Raw genomic sequence first — 16,423 nt, 5'->3', positions numbered from 1 at the left:
CAATCACATCTCAGTGGCTTACAACCACCACCACGCAGGAGAGTCTGTCCCTCACACCCAGTGTCCACTGCAGGTGGGCTGGGGCTTGGCTCTGTGTCATCCGCCCCGGGGCCCCACATGGAGCAGGGCTCCACCATGCCCCTGGCTTCCACAACATTGCAGCAGGGAAAGAGAACACAGCAAACTTTGCTCTTGCTCTATGGCTTCTGCCTACAAGGGACACACCTCATGTGCACACATGTCCCTGACCAAAGCCAGCAGTGAGGCTGGGGGTGAGCAGGTGCAGTCCTGCCATGTTCTGGGGACATGTGGGGGGCAGCACACGTGCTGATGGCCATCACTTTCTGACTCTGTTCACTTGGGTAAGGCACTTAACCCCTCTGAGACTATTTCTACATGTGCACGATGAGGATAATACAATCTACCTTGAGAGTGACCTTGGGATGACAGGAGACTATGTAGTGCCAGGCACGGGGTAAGAGCTCAGTAAGTCGTGGGTATTCATGGTGCGCAGCATGACAGGGTGGACAGAGCATGGACTCAGAGCACAGACAGACATGACCTGAGTCTCCGTGTACCACTTAGAAACAGTGTGGAGGGACAAGTCATCTGCTTTTTCTAGACCTAGTTTCAGCATTGACAAAAGGAGGATGTTGTAAAAAATTAAATGAGAAACCGGGCGTACTGAGTAGGTGATCCATAAGTGCTAACTATCTTCTTCCCTTCACCCTCCCCGTACTGAACAGATCTAAGCTCCATCAGTATTTTCTCCCAGTGGCCCAAACTAAGGAGTGCACACAGAATCTCCTTGCTTGCCCAGCTGCAGGGGGCGTGGTCAGCAGTCAAGGGCGGGGCTCTGGGGTCAGCTGCCCAGGGCAACATTGGCCTGGACGCTTCCCTCTGTGTGACCTTGACATGTTATCTCACCTCCTTATTCTCAGGGTCCTTGTCGGTAAAATAGAGGTTGCAACAATATGTATCTCAGACCTGTAAGGTTTAGATGAGTTGCTACATGTAAAGCTTTGGCATACAGTAGGCACTCAATAAATGCTGGCTGTTATTCGCTCTTGACATTGTCCTTCTACAGTGACACACTTTGCCACGTTGTGTCCGTTGTCCTCTTCTGCCTCCACAAAAAGCCTCAGATTAGAACCATGCTCTGTTCCGGTCCCTACAGGGTCGCCCCTCCCCTGCCTTCTTCACTTTGGTCAGGTGAGCTATGACCTAGCTTTTCTCAGTTCTAGAACCTCCAATTGTACTGTATTTTTTTTTTTTTTTCATGGCTCCACCTGCCTGGAAACACCTGCTCCCTTCAGGCACCATTCTAAGGCCCCGGTTCCCAGGCTTGGTAACAACACCGAGGCCCACCGCACCCGCCCCCCCCCCACAGCATCTGACTCAGCAGCTCCTGGATGGGGCCTGTAATCTGGCATTTCTAACAAGTGATCAGGTGATACTGGCCCAAGGACACACTTTGGGAATGATTGGGCTCTGGTTTCGGTCAACGAATATTCTGTGAGCTCCTCAGGCGACATTCAGAACTACTAACCACCGTCATTTCCCATTACACCCAGAGGGCCAGCTTGGTTTGTTTGTTGAAATATTTGTCTTTCCTGGAAGAGAGTGGTTCTCAGAGCAAAGGTCCTGAGAGTTAGTGCAGTCTTCAGAGAACAATTAGACCATCTGTATCAAGGGCATTCAAATGTTCTCACCCTTGCACTCAGTAACTCTGTTTCTGGAAATGCATCTTGAAATTCAAAGTAAGGGCAGCCTGCAAAGGAGACATTTATGCAAGTGTGTTGTGTTATATTGTGTTGTGTTGTGTCATGTTGTAGTGTAAAGAATGCATACGGTATACATATAGTATGCAGTGTATTTTATTGTACTAATGGATCACCGGAAACTATATAAACGTCTGACATCACAGAAGCCTTAGGTGAGCCAGAGCCCATTCTGGGGAGCCCTGCCATGCAGCTCATCTCAGCAGAGAATGGGTCACGTGACTCTGCTGCCATTGCTCTCCTTACCTTTCCTCACCCCCTGGCAGTATTTCTTAATAGGGTTGTGCCTTTGGGATGAGGCAGAGAGCAAGTCGGTAGCCTACAACGGCCGTGGTGGGAACATTTAAACCACAGCAAGCGGCATCCGCCACGAATCAAGGCTCGAATCAGGGCTTCCCCTCACCCTTGCCACCTGTGAAACACTGGCCAGCACAGCACAGAACGGGGGTGACAACAGGCCCTGCCTCATCGGGTTGCTTGGAGACTAAAGAAGATGTTGCTGTGAAATGCCAGCCCAGTCCCTGGAGGCAGCTTGGTGCTGAGTACCAGGCAAGAGCTAGGGGCAGGAGGCGAGTGAGGATGAAGAGTGGACTGTTGCGTACCCCACCTACATGTCTAATTATGCCTTCGATGAGGATTGCACGGAGGCATAATTAGAAGGGCTTTTCATTTCCTTCCCAGGTTATGTTCCTATATCTAGAATTGCTACAAGGTCCAAGTGCATTTGCTTAGCAGAGGGCAGGAACCCTGTGGCTTTGATTTTTTTTTTTTTTAGAAGCCACATTTGACTTTACAAACAAACCAGAGACCCTGCCCCACTTGCAGGCCATGCACAGCTGTGGAAAGAATGGGCAGCCCTAGTTGTCTTCAAAGAGCAAAAGGAAGGTACCAATGCCCCAGAGGCCCGCCCCTTCCAGAAAACCCTGGGCTCTGGGGCTCTGCCTGACCACAGAGCAGCACCCCACTACTCCCACCCTGGATGCTAAGAATGCTTGCTCTCTGGGTCCTACTGCCGGGAAGGGGCTGCAAACAGCCTCATTTGCATACACAGTTGCTCAGCAAGAGCCTTAGCTCTGAGCTGAGACATGGAACTTTCTGTTCACTGTGGACAGCAAAATCAGATAGGGTATTGCCGTGGCCTCTCTGGGGTCCACTCTTGGTGCTCCCTGCTCCCGGGTCCCAGGAGGCTAAGCTCTGGCCTTTGTTCTGCAAGCAGCCTTGTTCGGACTGCCCCATTACCTGTGAGCAGGTCTCCGAAGGCCTGAGGGCTGTGAGGGCTGGACCACGGCGCACCCCACCTCCACGGCCTGTTGCCTGTCCCCATGCGGCAGCCACCACTCCCTTCAGCCAGCTCTCCTTCATCTCCATCCAGACTTGCCCTGGAACCACTTTTGCATAATCTTTCCCGTGCTCCAGAAGCACACCCCCTCACCCCCTGCCCCAGGCGGATCCCACCACAGGAACACGGGCCACATCCCTGAGTAACTCTCTGATTACACAGAGAATAATTATCTCCTCACGAGGGGAGAGGAACAAAGTCAACTTCACAGGGGGGTACTAAATTAGTACAGGGGGAAAAGCACTCTAGATTTGGTTGTGACATACAGTTAGGGCTGAAGAGATGTTCCATTTCTCTCACATCTGCCTCCTCAGCCCAGCTAACCCCTCTGCAGGCAGCACATTCTGCCTCTCATGTTCCACGGCGTTTATCGTGCAGTGGGAACTCGGTGAGTATCACTTCCTTCTTCCTTCCTCGGGGCTAATTCTTCAGAAATGGGACCCGTGTTATGCTTCTTGTCTCTGGCTCTCAGCCTGGAGCCTGATCAGGGCCCTGTGGTAAACACTCGGTATGGATGTCAACACACCAAATGGCCAAGCCGTTGTTCAGAAGCAAGGGCAAAGTCTACTAGGGAAATTCCTGCAAAGAATTTTTCTGTAAAAACTAATGCTTCGTGTGCCAGGACTGGCAGAGAGGGAAGATCAGGGTCCCAGGCACCCTTCAAGGCACAGGATTGGGGTCCCAGGCACCCTTCAAGGCACAGGATTGGGGTCCCAGGCACCCTTCAAGGCACAGGATCGGGGTCCCAGGCACCCTTCAAGGCACAGGCAGGCAAATGACAGAGCCGGAACTCAGACCTCGTTCCTTGTGACTAACTCAGCCTTTATGGAATATAGTTGGGTGAATAAGACACGATTCCTGTGTGACCTGGGGCAAGGGACTTAACCTCCCTTGACCTCCCTTTCCTCATATAATAGTGGTTGTGAGGATTAGACGAGCTAATGCTTCTGAATGTTTTATCCAGCCAGCCACACCAGAAGAGTCCAACGAATGCAGGCTGGATTGGTAACACCGGAGGCCCTGGGCATGGTCCAGGCTCAGTCAGGGTCCACGGAAAGAGAGTACCACTGGGAAATCTTAGTCCCCTGGCCTGGAGTTTCTGGACAGAACTCTGAGTCCCCAGCCTGACCCCACAAAATATATATTGGAAAAAGCTCATGGTCTATGCCGTCAGATGAAAAGAAACAGAACAGATGGAATGAGTCGGGACAATGAGCACCTTGGGTTCTTTGCCTTGCCAACTCCTGCCATGATGTAACACTCTGGTCTGATTCCCATGATCTTTCTGAACAAATGACCTATTTCTTAAGCTTCTTTTTACCCAACTCTTCCCTGAGCAATATGAAGATGGAAAATGACATTTTTCAGTCTTTGGTGGGGTGAGGAAACGGGAAGAGGGATGGGAAGAGAGATGGGAAGGGAGGTTTTGGAGGGTAAGAGTTTTGTTTCGAAGCCCCCTCAATACGCATAGCTAGCCTCAGGTCTCCTGGTGGGCCACCATACTCAGCGGGCACTCACTTCTCCCCTGTCCCTGTGAGTTAGTGAAAGCCTATATGGAACATTCTTCTCTAAATAGAAACCCAGTGAGGCTCTTTCATCATACAACCCTAATGTTTTTCCCAAAATAAATCAAGATGTTAAAATAAAATTAAAAGCGTAACCCTAACCCTGAGTGAGTTCAGATCAAGGATCAGTCACAGGATGCTCAAGGTAGATATCAGCAGGGAAGATTCCATTCAGCCTGCTAATAATTAACTTGAAATAAATCTCATCTGAAGCCAAGGAATGCCTCTGGGATTAGTAGGCTCATGAACAAGGGCCAAGGGCCAGATTCCACCAAGGAGCCCATCCCTGGCCCCTCAAGTTGGATATGGCTCTGGAACCAGAGACCAAACCACTGACTATTTTGGTCTGTTAGCTTATTAGTCAGTTTTATTTTACTTTTTTCAATGTATTAGTCAATTGCTTATTAGTTAATTGAGTTAGGAGGAAATGAGTCAAAGGGTCTGGACATTTTCCCATCTGATCATTCATGGGATATCGAAGACCCGCCAGGCAACATGGAAACAGAGGAAAGTTAAGTTTAGGGTCGTGAGCTCTGGGCTTGCAACCTGACTCTCACTGTGTGGTTTGGTTGAGTAGCTTCAACTTTCTATGCCATCCTCTCTTCATCTCGAAAAGGAGGAAATAATGCCTACTCCACAGGCCGTCATGCTTAGTGAATTATACAGCCATGTAGAAGTCCCAGCATGAGTAGGGACACATTACACATGTGGACACACAGCAGACCCACGAGTCATATTGGTTCTTCTCTCCTTCCCTCCTTTGGGCAACGTGTTGTGTTGGGAGATGTGAAGAATGCAGAGATCAAAGTTATGGATCTCTAAGATTCCTTCAAGCCAGACATCCCATGACTCTAATTTCCAGGGCAGGTGCCCCAGCAGGGCCAGCATCTGTCCTATCATCAACTCTGAAATGAAGGAGGAAGCCACTACTAGTAGGAGAGATTGGAGATAATGAACCTCAGCTCAGCGTCTCCAATGGACACCTACTCAGACAGGGTTTTCAATCTTTTTGTATCTGAGACATCTTTATAAATTTGCTTCTGGGACACAGGGGGAGGATGACCAGTCTCCATGCAGCTCCCCACTGTTTCCCAAGTGTACCCATACCCATACACACCAGAAGGTAGGAGCCAATAGGACCAGAGTGAATCTCCCTCATGGTTTTACCAACGGAGAAATTGAGGAAAAGGAAGACTTTTCCAAAGACAAACCTACAGTAGACGGCCGACCTGGGAAGATACTACTGTCTCTTCATTTGAGTACAGGAGCTTCTCCATCACACCATGCAGACCATCCATTCATTCATTCATTCACCAATTTCAAATTGAGCTCCGCAAATGTGCTGGCATATAATGAGCACGTATGTGTGAGGTACCCACACAGACACAACACTGCCTTGACCCTGAAATCCCAACTCCATGTACGTTGTCAAATATACATTGGTGCCCCCCTCCCTCCCTGAAACTGTCATGTGTCCCATTATCCTGATTAACTGACGAGTTTCAAAAATCTAGGGACCTTGGCAGAGGGCACAGCTGTTGCTTTCCCTTGGCCAGCAGCATCACCTTAACTATACTTTGGGGACCCTCCTCTCCCTCAGTGCACCCAGTCTTGCTGGGACTGTCACCAAAGCCTCCCCAACCTCCCTCTGGCAGTGGGAGAATGCATAGCCCAAGCTGGGCCAAACTCTCTCCCTTGAATTTTTTAAAGCTTGACTATAACCACCAAAACCTGATGATGGAGACGTGTCCATCCCCTCCTGCCGAATGCATCCATGTCATTGACCTAGCGAGACCTAGCAAGTCATCTTTCCTTTGAGTCTATCAGCAGACTTCTAATAAATTCCTTTCCTGCTTACATTGAATAGAATCAGTTTCTGTCATTTGTACCCAATGAATCCTTCCCGGCTAATCTACTTCCCAGCCCAAGGATGTCATCCTAATATGTGGTTGGGAAATGGATGACTAAAGATGGCCACACAGCTGTTTGGGACGGGTCACTCACCAGGTTTCTGGTACCATCCAAAGGGATAGGTGCGGACCTCCGTGTCAGGGGAGCCACACTCCAAAATGCGCCAGGCTCCTCCATTTTCCTCAGTGCATGTCTGAAGTCCCAGGCTGTTCAGAGTTAGGCATGTCACCTCTCCTCCTGGAGCAAAGAGGAGCCGGGATGGGAGGAAAATGATCATGACGGAAGATTGTATCTGAATGAGAGAAATTCTGAAAACCCGTTCACCAATAGATATTTGGGGTACTCTACTGCATTCCAAGCGGGATCTTAGCCACTGATGAAAAATGTGGTACTGCAATGAGCTTCTGGTCAAAGAGCACAGGGTTGGAGGCAGCTAATCCTCCTGGGGCACCTGTCACATGCCCAGGACTGTGCTAGGGCTCTGTTTGCATCATATCACTTGATCCTCACGCAACAGCATGAGAGGGATAGCGTAGGTATTCCTACTTGCAGATGAGGGATGCTGAGGCTCTTGGATTAAGTGGCTTTTCCAAGATCTCACCCCTAGGAGGTGAATGAATCAAGTTTTCAACTCAGGTCATATGGACGGACCCAGAGTTCATCCCACCCAGCAGTCTGAGCTGCGTCTTGGATGAGACAGGAGTATGGAAGGAGGCCATTTCAGCCAGGCAGAAGTGCTGTGGAAAGGTGCCCAGCTAGTGGGCCAGGAGCTATCCCAGCTAGCCCAGTGATGAGCAACCTCCCTCCCCCTGCCCCCACTTCCCATCTGTGAACAAGGATCACCCATCCCCATCCAGCACAAGAAGACCAGAGGTGTGAGCATGCTCTCCCAGCTGCAAAGAGCTGCACACAGGCAGGCAGAATTATTATCACTACTACCTTTTAACTGGGAAACATTGAGAAAGCCAAAGCCGGTGCAGCACGGGTCCGCATCACACAGCCGTTCACATTCGAAGAAGCTGGCGTGAGAACAGAAGGAGAGGGCAAGAGAATATGTGCAGGGGGCCCATGACCTACTGATTTACAGTCATTCTTACTTCTAGGGGTTCCTTTCTTCATGATTCCCGAAAGTGTGAGTGCTTTGGCCAATACGCATAAGTGGATTCCTAGCTTTGAAGTTGCTTCTGAAAACAGAATTTGACTCTTTCCTCCTTCATTTACTGGTTCATTCATCCATCAAGCATTTATTCTCTGCCTGTTATGTGTCAGTCTCTAAGCCAAGCTCATCTAGCATCCTGAATGTGCCCCTACAATCCTTTCAGATTGGGAGAAAGTCCAGCTTTGGGCTCTGGGAAAAGGAAGAGGTGGTAGGGAAGGCATATTCAGAAATGGGGGATTCCATGGGCGTATGGTTGGAGTGACCCAGCCAGGTGTCTGTTGGCAAAGACCTGCACTTGTCCCCTGACCCAGCCTCCTTCCATGTCCGCTCTGCAATGTCGGCTAAGCACACTCCAAGAACGTACCCCTGTTTGCTGGGTCAGCTCATCCAGGCCCCATCTCAGGACCTACTTTCCTTAATAACTCAGTGTGGCTGCTAGACCCCAACCTCAGCTTCTAGGACCAGTCCTGAAGAAACATAGCAGCTCCAAGCCAGTGCTCCTGGACTCAGTTCTAATTTCTCTCACGCTGATTGTGTGTCCCAATTCTGATCACTCATTCCTGACTCCTGAGAGCTCACTCAACCCCTCAGTTCCTTTTCGGGGTGGGGACCCTGCCTCGTTCTTGCAATTCTCCTGCCCTGTCTTAGGAGCCCCTGAACCCAAGTCACATCCCAGTGGATATGCCCCTCCATGTCCAGGGCAGTTTTTTCCAGTACTGACTGCATCTCTGCCCTGATTGCCTGTGGACCACTTGCCCCACTGTTCCCTCTCCCAGAGTCCTGCCCATCCACCCACCAGCCCACCCAACACTTTGTTCTCCTTCCTTGGAAGCCCAGTGCTAAACTCCAGCCTGGATGAGGTGCTTTCCCATGGAACCACCCTTCTCTGAGTCCCCAGCACCAGGATCAGGCCGATCCCTGGTTTCACCCCTCCTTCTCTAACCCTGTCCCATCATCACAGGTGGTGCCCCGCCAAATCTCAAGACAGTCTATCCTGTAGCATCTTTTTAAGTTCATTTTCAGAAGCAGATCTTCAACGCTAGCAACATGACACAGTTTCATAAATCAATAACACTTCATAGACCAATAGATCATAGACGAATGCCTCTCGAATTCTAAATTAGAAAAGAATCGCCAGGAGGAGAATCTTACTGAAAATTCAGATTCCTGAGTCCCACGCCAGGAAATGCTGATTCAGTAAGTCCAGGGAAGGACCCAGGAATGTGGTTTGTAAAAAGTCCTCTTGGTGATTCTGATGGGTGAGATCCATAGACTGGGCTGACAGAAATGTCACTTTCAATTAAAACAACTAAATCACAGCTAACGAACTAAATATAACATATTTTTAAAAATAATAAGTCAAAAAAAAGTTAGATTAAAAAGGCAGCTTACACACTTAAAAAAAATAAAAAAAATAATAAGTCAAATTAAAAGTCCTTGTAAGTTTGTGATCCTGTTAAAAGTTCACCCGGCTCTCCAGATTCCGCATACAGCACAGTAAGACTTGGCTGATCCAGTTAATTACAGTGCTTGATAGTTGTTACTAACTAATAAGACATGGGTCAGTGTTTCCCTTTTGGGTCAGCTGACTTGACATTCAGGGCTAAATTTTGTGTTTCGTATCAGTAACTTAGCCACGGTTTTTAGGTATGGTCACCTCCTCATGACCTTTTCACTCTTTGCTTTAGGTTTGCAGTTTTTTAAGTGTGTGCCTTTAACTGAGATTAAGTCACTGTGTTTATGGACATAGAAAAATCTTAATAGTAAACAATTGAGGGGACGGATGTAGCTTACCCATTGGAAATGGATTTTTCAGACATGGGCACTTTGTTTCTAATGGAAATCCCCGTCAGTGTTTGGAATGGCAAGCGAGTGTAGAAGTTCTTCACTTTATCTCTCAGTAAAACTACACAGGGGAAAGAAAGAAATTCTATTATATAGGGAGAAGTTTGTTGTATCCGTGAAAATCCATGAAGATGAGGGTGTACACATCAGATTGAGAGCTTCCAATTAAAGATGGCATATTAAACTCACATACTTATTCTCTGCTCTCCTCCCAAATCTCACTAAAATAGCAGTAAGGGGAATCTTGTAAAGGCTCACACCCACAAGGATAAAGAAAATAGAAGAAGGTATGGAGCAACGAAGTTCTGGAATCTAGAAAGCACACAGAGGCGTAAGAAGTTGACTTTGTAGACCCAAGAAAGCTGAATTCTCAACTTTTCTGTGGGAAGAACAAGAAACAACCCCATCCACCTTCTGGAATCCCCAAAAGTTTAAGTATTGGCATCACTGGGATGAAGGTGGACTAAACCAGGGTAGGCTGGAAATCTCTTTAAGAAGCAATCAGGTCTCCAGATGGCTTCTTCTTTTTTGCATAGTAGACAAGTGTCCTCTCCCCACCATAGAAGAAGGTGGAAGGTTTACTCTCTGGAGAGGACAAAAAAGAGAGGATCTCTTGGGTGCACCAAGTGGAGTTGATGGTGGGAGTCCCACACTGAAACTAGGGGATTCTTTCGAGTTCATCCACATGGTGAAGGTTGAGACTTTCATCTTCCAATCTTATTTGGCATCCAAACCAATTACAGCCAGGTTCATGGCCCCAGGCCAGATATTGTAAGATTCCTGCACCGGAAGGACCTAAAAATAATGACCTGAGGGACTCCGCAAAGGGTGGCCCAACTAGATTATCCTACAGGCAAATATCAAGTCAGCAAGCTCTCACCACATACTCCAAGTCTCCCAATCAGCTTCTGGACACTTTTCTTATATTTGAGCGTAAAATCAAGGGTCACCAGATATCTGAGAATATCCAGCACAGATAGAACAGAAATTGAAGAATGATAACATCTTGGAAGAAATGGAGGCTGCACAAGGGGAAAAAGACACTCCCTCCCCCCACCCCCCAAAAAAACAGCAGCATTAATGTCCTCTGAGGAAACAAATCAAGTGCTATCTTGTTAAAGCCACTGTTGGTATTTTCTGTAATATAGAGCCAAATGGAATTCTAACTGATACATGCATTAAGAGTGACTTTTATTAAGGAGTGGGAGTGCAGAACAGGATTATTCTCTATCGTCAGCTTCATGTGTTTCTAAATGGCTTCACATTGCTACAAGGAGCATGAGTAACTTTAATTTTAAAAAAGAAGAATAAGCTAATCTGGATATTTCTAAAACCACAGAGCCAGCAGCCCACTGGAAATGCAGTTTGTGCATATCCCACCAAGCACTCACCTTTCTTCCGCAACAGGGTCTTTGGCCTGTGGGGTAGGATCAGTCTGCAGCCCTTGGGATTGGACTCCATGACATCATCACACACTTGGGCCTCTGGGTAGAGGGTGCAGGTGAAATACAAGGGTGCACTGTCTTTTATCTCCACCAGCTGACAGAAAGAGGGCTCTTGGATACAGCCTGCAAGGCAAGAGAGCAATGGGTTTTAGTGCTTGGGAGGCCTGCAGGAAAGGAAACTTCATAGGACCTACCAGGAAGCAATGCCTGGTAGGGATTCCTCCTTGGGGGACAGAGGCCCAGGACAGTCGAAAATACCAAGTCTGGAAGCTCCCCCCCAAAAAAATACTGGGATTCTGCTAGCTGGGGAGAGGATTGTGCATCAAACAGCGAGTCCATGTGACTCTGAATAAAGGCAAAGTCTAAGAAGGTGAAGAGTGAGCTGTACACACAGAAATACAGGAGGAGACAAGGCAAAATTCCACTGGATCTATCTAGGAATATCTCAGGGGCAGTTGGGATCTTCAGACCAGAGGCCACAGGACTGTAAAAACTTTGTGAACTCTGTGAATGATCTCCCCTGCTCCCACTCCCATGTCAGACTTCTCCACTGGTATATGGTAGCTCCCTCACAGGGAGAGGTCATAGTTAATTCATCTTCTTTTGTTTTCTCATCCCCAAGGTCAAACACAAGATTTAGAACATAGCATGTGCTAAACATAGCACATGCCTATTGGGTAAAGGATGGATGGATGGATGGATGGATGGATGGATGGATGGATGGATGATGGATGACAGATAAATTGATGGATGGATGATGGATGAATGGATGGATGGATGGGTGGATGATGGACGGATGGATGGATGATGGATGAATGTATAGATGGATGGATGGATGGATGAGTGGATGATAGGTTCTGGGAATAGAGTAGAGATGATCTATACCATAAGCTTCTTGAAGATATAGGTTATGTCTTATCTTTCTCCTATATTATTGATGGTACAATACTGACGTGATCCCCGAGTTATGCTATTGAGTTTCATCACATCTATTTATCAAGAATTGTTAAACTTGGTCTGTGTTGCCTGACCAGAGGATCTAGAAGAGGAAGAATGAGGTCTGAGGATACTTACGAGACAGGCACCACAGGTTTGCTTGCTGAGGTGAAAACAAGTGTTTGAAAAGCCAGTGCTGCTGGATGGGCAGGGATCGGTTTCCATTGACAATGACTTGGTTAAGGTCCACAGGGGAGAAAAGTTCTGTCGTCAAATCTAAAAAGGAAGGAGAGAGTCAGCTTCCTTTGCTTTATCTCTATGATGAGTCTCTCCCTCTGTCCCCCACCTTCTACCCCCAACTGTGTGTGTGTGTGTCTCTCTCTCTCATACACACACACAGACACACATGCACACACTTGTTTTTAAGGCTGTGTGAAGCCAGGGCAGGTCTGGAGGCCACAGGGCCGGGAGTCTAGCCAGGCAGGAAGGGTTCAGAAGGTTTCAGAAGGTCTTAAAAATTATAGAGTTGCAAAATCTTAGAATCTTAGTTTGGAAGAAACCTTGGGAGCCATTTGGTTCAATTTTTCACCCAAGGCAGGGCTTTCTCCCACAGGATATCTGGCCGATGCCCCCAGAGCCCTACGTGACATGTCTGGGCTGAACACAGCATCCCACTCCACCATTAGGAAGTTGTGGGGCCAAATCCATCACTTTGAACCACTGATGCTCCTATCTTTTGAAGCCATGCAGAAGTCCTATCTCTCTCCCAAATGGCAGCCTTCATCTGTGCTGACAACTTTCAACTCTGCTCTGCCCCACCTGAAAGCTCCAACTTGACTATCCCTTAGTCTCTCCTTGTATATTCATGTGCCATGATCGCTGGCTGAAGGCTCTTTCTGGGTGCCCTGCTGCCCACAGGACAGAAGTCTAAGCTTTCTTCTTGGTCCACGCTCTACCTGAATTTTAAGCTTTATCTCCGGTTGCTCAACTTACACTCCCAAAGCCTTGCCACACTGCTTGCTGCCCCAGGACTGCTGTCTGTGCTCACCCCCTTCCTCACCTACCTAGTCCTCTTATACTTTAAGGTCAGTGCTGTTCCCTCTGGCTCTGATGTTCTGTAGCTCTATAAAGAGGCTCACCAGTGCTGAGGGACTAGAGCATTACATGCCATATGGACCTGCCCTGGGCTTGAGCATCTCCCCAGGAGCCCAATTTCCATGCTCTGGAGAGCAGGCGCCTGAAGACTGAACTTTTTCACCAACAAAAATTGTCAAAGGAGATAAAAGCTTTACTAACATCTGCCAAGGCCAGATAGCCCTGGGTGAGACCCCAGAGACCATGTTGCTGCCCCTCCTCTGGACCACCCCAGGCCCTTGGGTTCTTGCACTTCACATGATTGTCCAGTGGACAGTTTGCATGCCTGTCTCTGTGCTTCCTGATGCCTGGCACAAGGTAGGAAAGCACAGATCACCTGTTAAGACAGCAGAGTAGGAAAGAAAAGAAAAGAAAACGAAAGAAAAAAGAAAAGGAAAGAACACAAGAAGCTTAAAGGCAAACTTGAAGTTCCTTCAATCACACTCTGTCCTTGGAGACTTTGCACATGCCATTCCTCTTGCCTGGAACACCTCCCTAGTGTTCCCTGGAAATGGTTGGCAGAGCCTTCCAGGCTCCTCTGCGAAGCCTTTCTGCCTCCTTTGGGGCACCTAGCATCCTCCCTACCCTGCATCCTCACTGCACCTGACACCTGCCCCCTTAGAGCCATTGCCATGTTGTCACGCAGCGGCCGGCATCTGGGAATTCTCACTAGTCCGCGAATGTCTGAGGGCACAGCGTTTGTGCTCAAAAACTGTCTGTCTGGTGGATGAGAGAACGAACACATAGTCACTCAGTTTGTTTGGTTTACTTGCCATATTAGGAAGACTTCATCTTCCTCTTGTTCTCTCCAAACTCTGCCCTCCCCCTGAAGGCAAGGAGGCTGATACCGGCCTTGCCAGATAGGAGGCTGTTCTTGCTGGCTTCCCTGTGTGTGTCTCAAACACTCAGGCTAACTGAAGTGACCTGGAGCAGAAAGGAGACAATCCCCACTGTCCTATGAACCGGGGAGGTCATTCTGGGAGACACCAAAGAGCACAGGCCAGGTAAACAAGGCAGGGAAGTGGGCCTGGGCCCAGCCAGCCTTACAGGAGTGGATCAAAGGGGTCTTTCCTGCAGGGGTGTTATCTTCCTCAGCCCAGGAATGTAATCAGCCAAGAAAGGGAAAACCGAGAGGAGCTGAGTCCACTCACCCTGATTCCCTCCAAGGTCTTGGGCTGGGGAGCCCAGCTCCCCTTCTGGTGGGAGGAGTTGGGGGGTCCTTCCTGTGAGGGTCTTGTGATGGTTCCATAGATGTGGACCGACGCAGGGTATCATGATGGATTTTACAGAAGTCATTCACCTGTACCTTGCCACGAGCTGTCTGCCATCCCCCGCGGCCCCACTAAGGTGGGGGAGCCCCAAACACAAGTGCCCCAGGGGAGGCAGGGGCCAGCAGGGGTGCCTGGTGCTAGGCAGGGACTGGGGCCAATGGGCGAGCTGGTCCCTGATGGCAAGGGCAGCGCCACTCAGTTCAGAGGATGGTCGCCAGGCAGAAATTTGAAGCCAGTTTTGCCAAAGCTTTTCCTCTGTTTTTCTCTAGAGAAGCTTGAAATCTCAATTTTTATATAAAATCTCCCAAGTTAAAAAATATTGGCTCAGTTAAGAAGAAGAAGAAGAAGAAGAAGAAGAAGAATTGGCTCAGTTAAGAAGAAGAAGAAGAAGAAGAAGAAGGAGGAGGAGGAGGAGGAGGAGGAGGAGGAGGAGGAGGAGGAGGAAGAGGAGGAGGAGAAGAAGAAGAAGAAGAAGAAGAAGAAGAAGGAGAAGAAGGAGAAGAAGGAGAAGAAGGAGAAGAAGAAAAGTCTGCTCTGCAAATCAAACAAAACCCGTCTGCTCCGTCAGCTGGGGGCCACCAGGACTCAGCTCTGGAGCCCACACGGTGTCAAGGAATGGTTGGTGTTCTAGAAGAACCCAGGCTTCGGAGGCAACTGACCACAGCTTGAATCCTGGCGCTGCTTAGTCAGTGCTGGACGTGCTTAACCAGGTGATACTGAGACACCAGAGGCCCTACGCGTCTCACTAATTAAGTGGGAACAATGACACCAGTCAGCAGAGTCGCCCTAACCTTTGCAAGATGATGCATGTGAAGCACCAGATGGAGGCCCTGCCACCCGGAAGCTCAAGAAGGGGGCTTGCTCTCTTCTGCTCCCCTCCCAGGTGAGTGTTGAACTCACCCTTGCTTCAGCAGAAAAACGAAGGCTGGCGGCAGATAAACTTGAACGCCAGCCACGTGTTCAAAACAAAGCTGCCAATTTGCTTGGGCAACGATCAGAAAGGTAAGGGTCCAGGACATTGTGCAGAAGAAACCCAGCCACATGCTTGCTTGTGAGAGCAAGGAGGGGCAGCCTCCTGTGCAGGCGCCCACGCCCCCACTCCCACCACCCTGCTGGCAAAATTAACGCTTCCACCGGAAGACCTCCGAAGGTGCAGAAGACACTGCTTCGAAGAGCACTGGACAGGAGTATGTACTCTGACCCTAGTTTCCATGCCAAACGGGGACCTGCTGACTGACGCGCAATGCAGGAAGAGAGAGGACTGGGGACAGAACTTTACAGAAGGCTTGCCATGAGCCAGGCTCAGTGCTAGGATCATCACCACCAATACCACGGCCACCACAGAATAACAGCCACCCATTTTTGAGCACCTGCTCAGTGCCACTGTAGTTTTCAGCATTCCCTACTCTAATTCCCACAATTGCCCCGGCTCATGGGGACTGCTCTTTCTCTCTCTCTCCTTTACCGAGGGAGAAACTGAGGCTCAGGGAAGGTGACTCAGGGTTGCACAGGCAGGCGGGGGCAGAGCTGGGGTTTAGAGCCTGCTCTCCTGCCCTGAGAACCTGTACTCTAAACCAGGGCACAGCCCTTGGGTCCTGCAACTCTACGAATGCAGAATGAACTCAGATAGCCAAACTACTATGGGATGAGCTCCATTTGGGGTGGGTTTTGTGCCTTTTGTCATTTGAGCTGGACAGAAGCCCTGGGAATGAGAAGCTACGATTTGGGTGGCATCTGTTAAGTACCAGGCAATGTGCCAGGTGTTTTACCCAGCACGTACTATAATTGGATTAGTGGACAGTGAGGTACATTCTACACATGATGAATCAAGGCTCTTAGAAGGTGAGCAAAGTACCCACAGCTGGGCAGTTAGTGTAAGTAGCAAAAAAAAAGTGGCTCAAGCCCTAATCTATCTGCTTTGCAATGTGGTGTTCCTCCCATGGTGCCACGCTGTCTCCCCTGTGCTCCCCTCTCCCCTCCCCCGTCAACTCTACCCTACCCTACCCTACCCTACCCTACCCTACCCTACCCTACCCT

General features: G+C 49.0%; 1 protein-coding gene across 1 annotated transcript in view; it reads right to left on the bottom strand.

Annotated features, from left to right (window-relative positions):
- Positions 1 to 16,423, bottom strand: part of TG (thyroglobulin) — a 256,066-nt gene that overhangs the window by 156,591 nt on the left and 83,052 nt on the right. The window contains exons 31-35 of the mRNA XM_025870539.1: positions 12,120 to 12,257; positions 10,992 to 11,168; positions 9,550 to 9,661; positions 7,536 to 7,615; positions 6,690 to 6,833 (exon numbers count right to left, since the gene is read on the bottom strand). Coding sequence (XP_025726324.1) covers positions 6,690 to 6,833; positions 7,536 to 7,615; positions 9,550 to 9,661; positions 10,992 to 11,168; positions 12,120 to 12,257 — 651 coding nt within the window. The remainder of the gene's footprint in view (positions 1 to 6,689; positions 6,834 to 7,535; positions 7,616 to 9,549; positions 9,662 to 10,991; positions 11,169 to 12,119; positions 12,258 to 16,423) is intronic.

This window comes from Callorhinus ursinus, unplaced genomic scaffold (assembly GCF_003265705.2).
Source record: "Callorhinus ursinus isolate GAN/ISIS: 27379988/994484 unplaced genomic scaffold, GSC_fseal_2.0 scaffold5, whole genome shotgun sequence".
Lineage (NCBI taxonomy): Eukaryota > Metazoa > Chordata > Mammalia > Carnivora > Otariidae > Callorhinus > Callorhinus ursinus.
The sequence above is the reverse complement of the archived record's forward strand: the minus strand, read 5'-3'. Positions and strand labels throughout refer to the sequence as shown.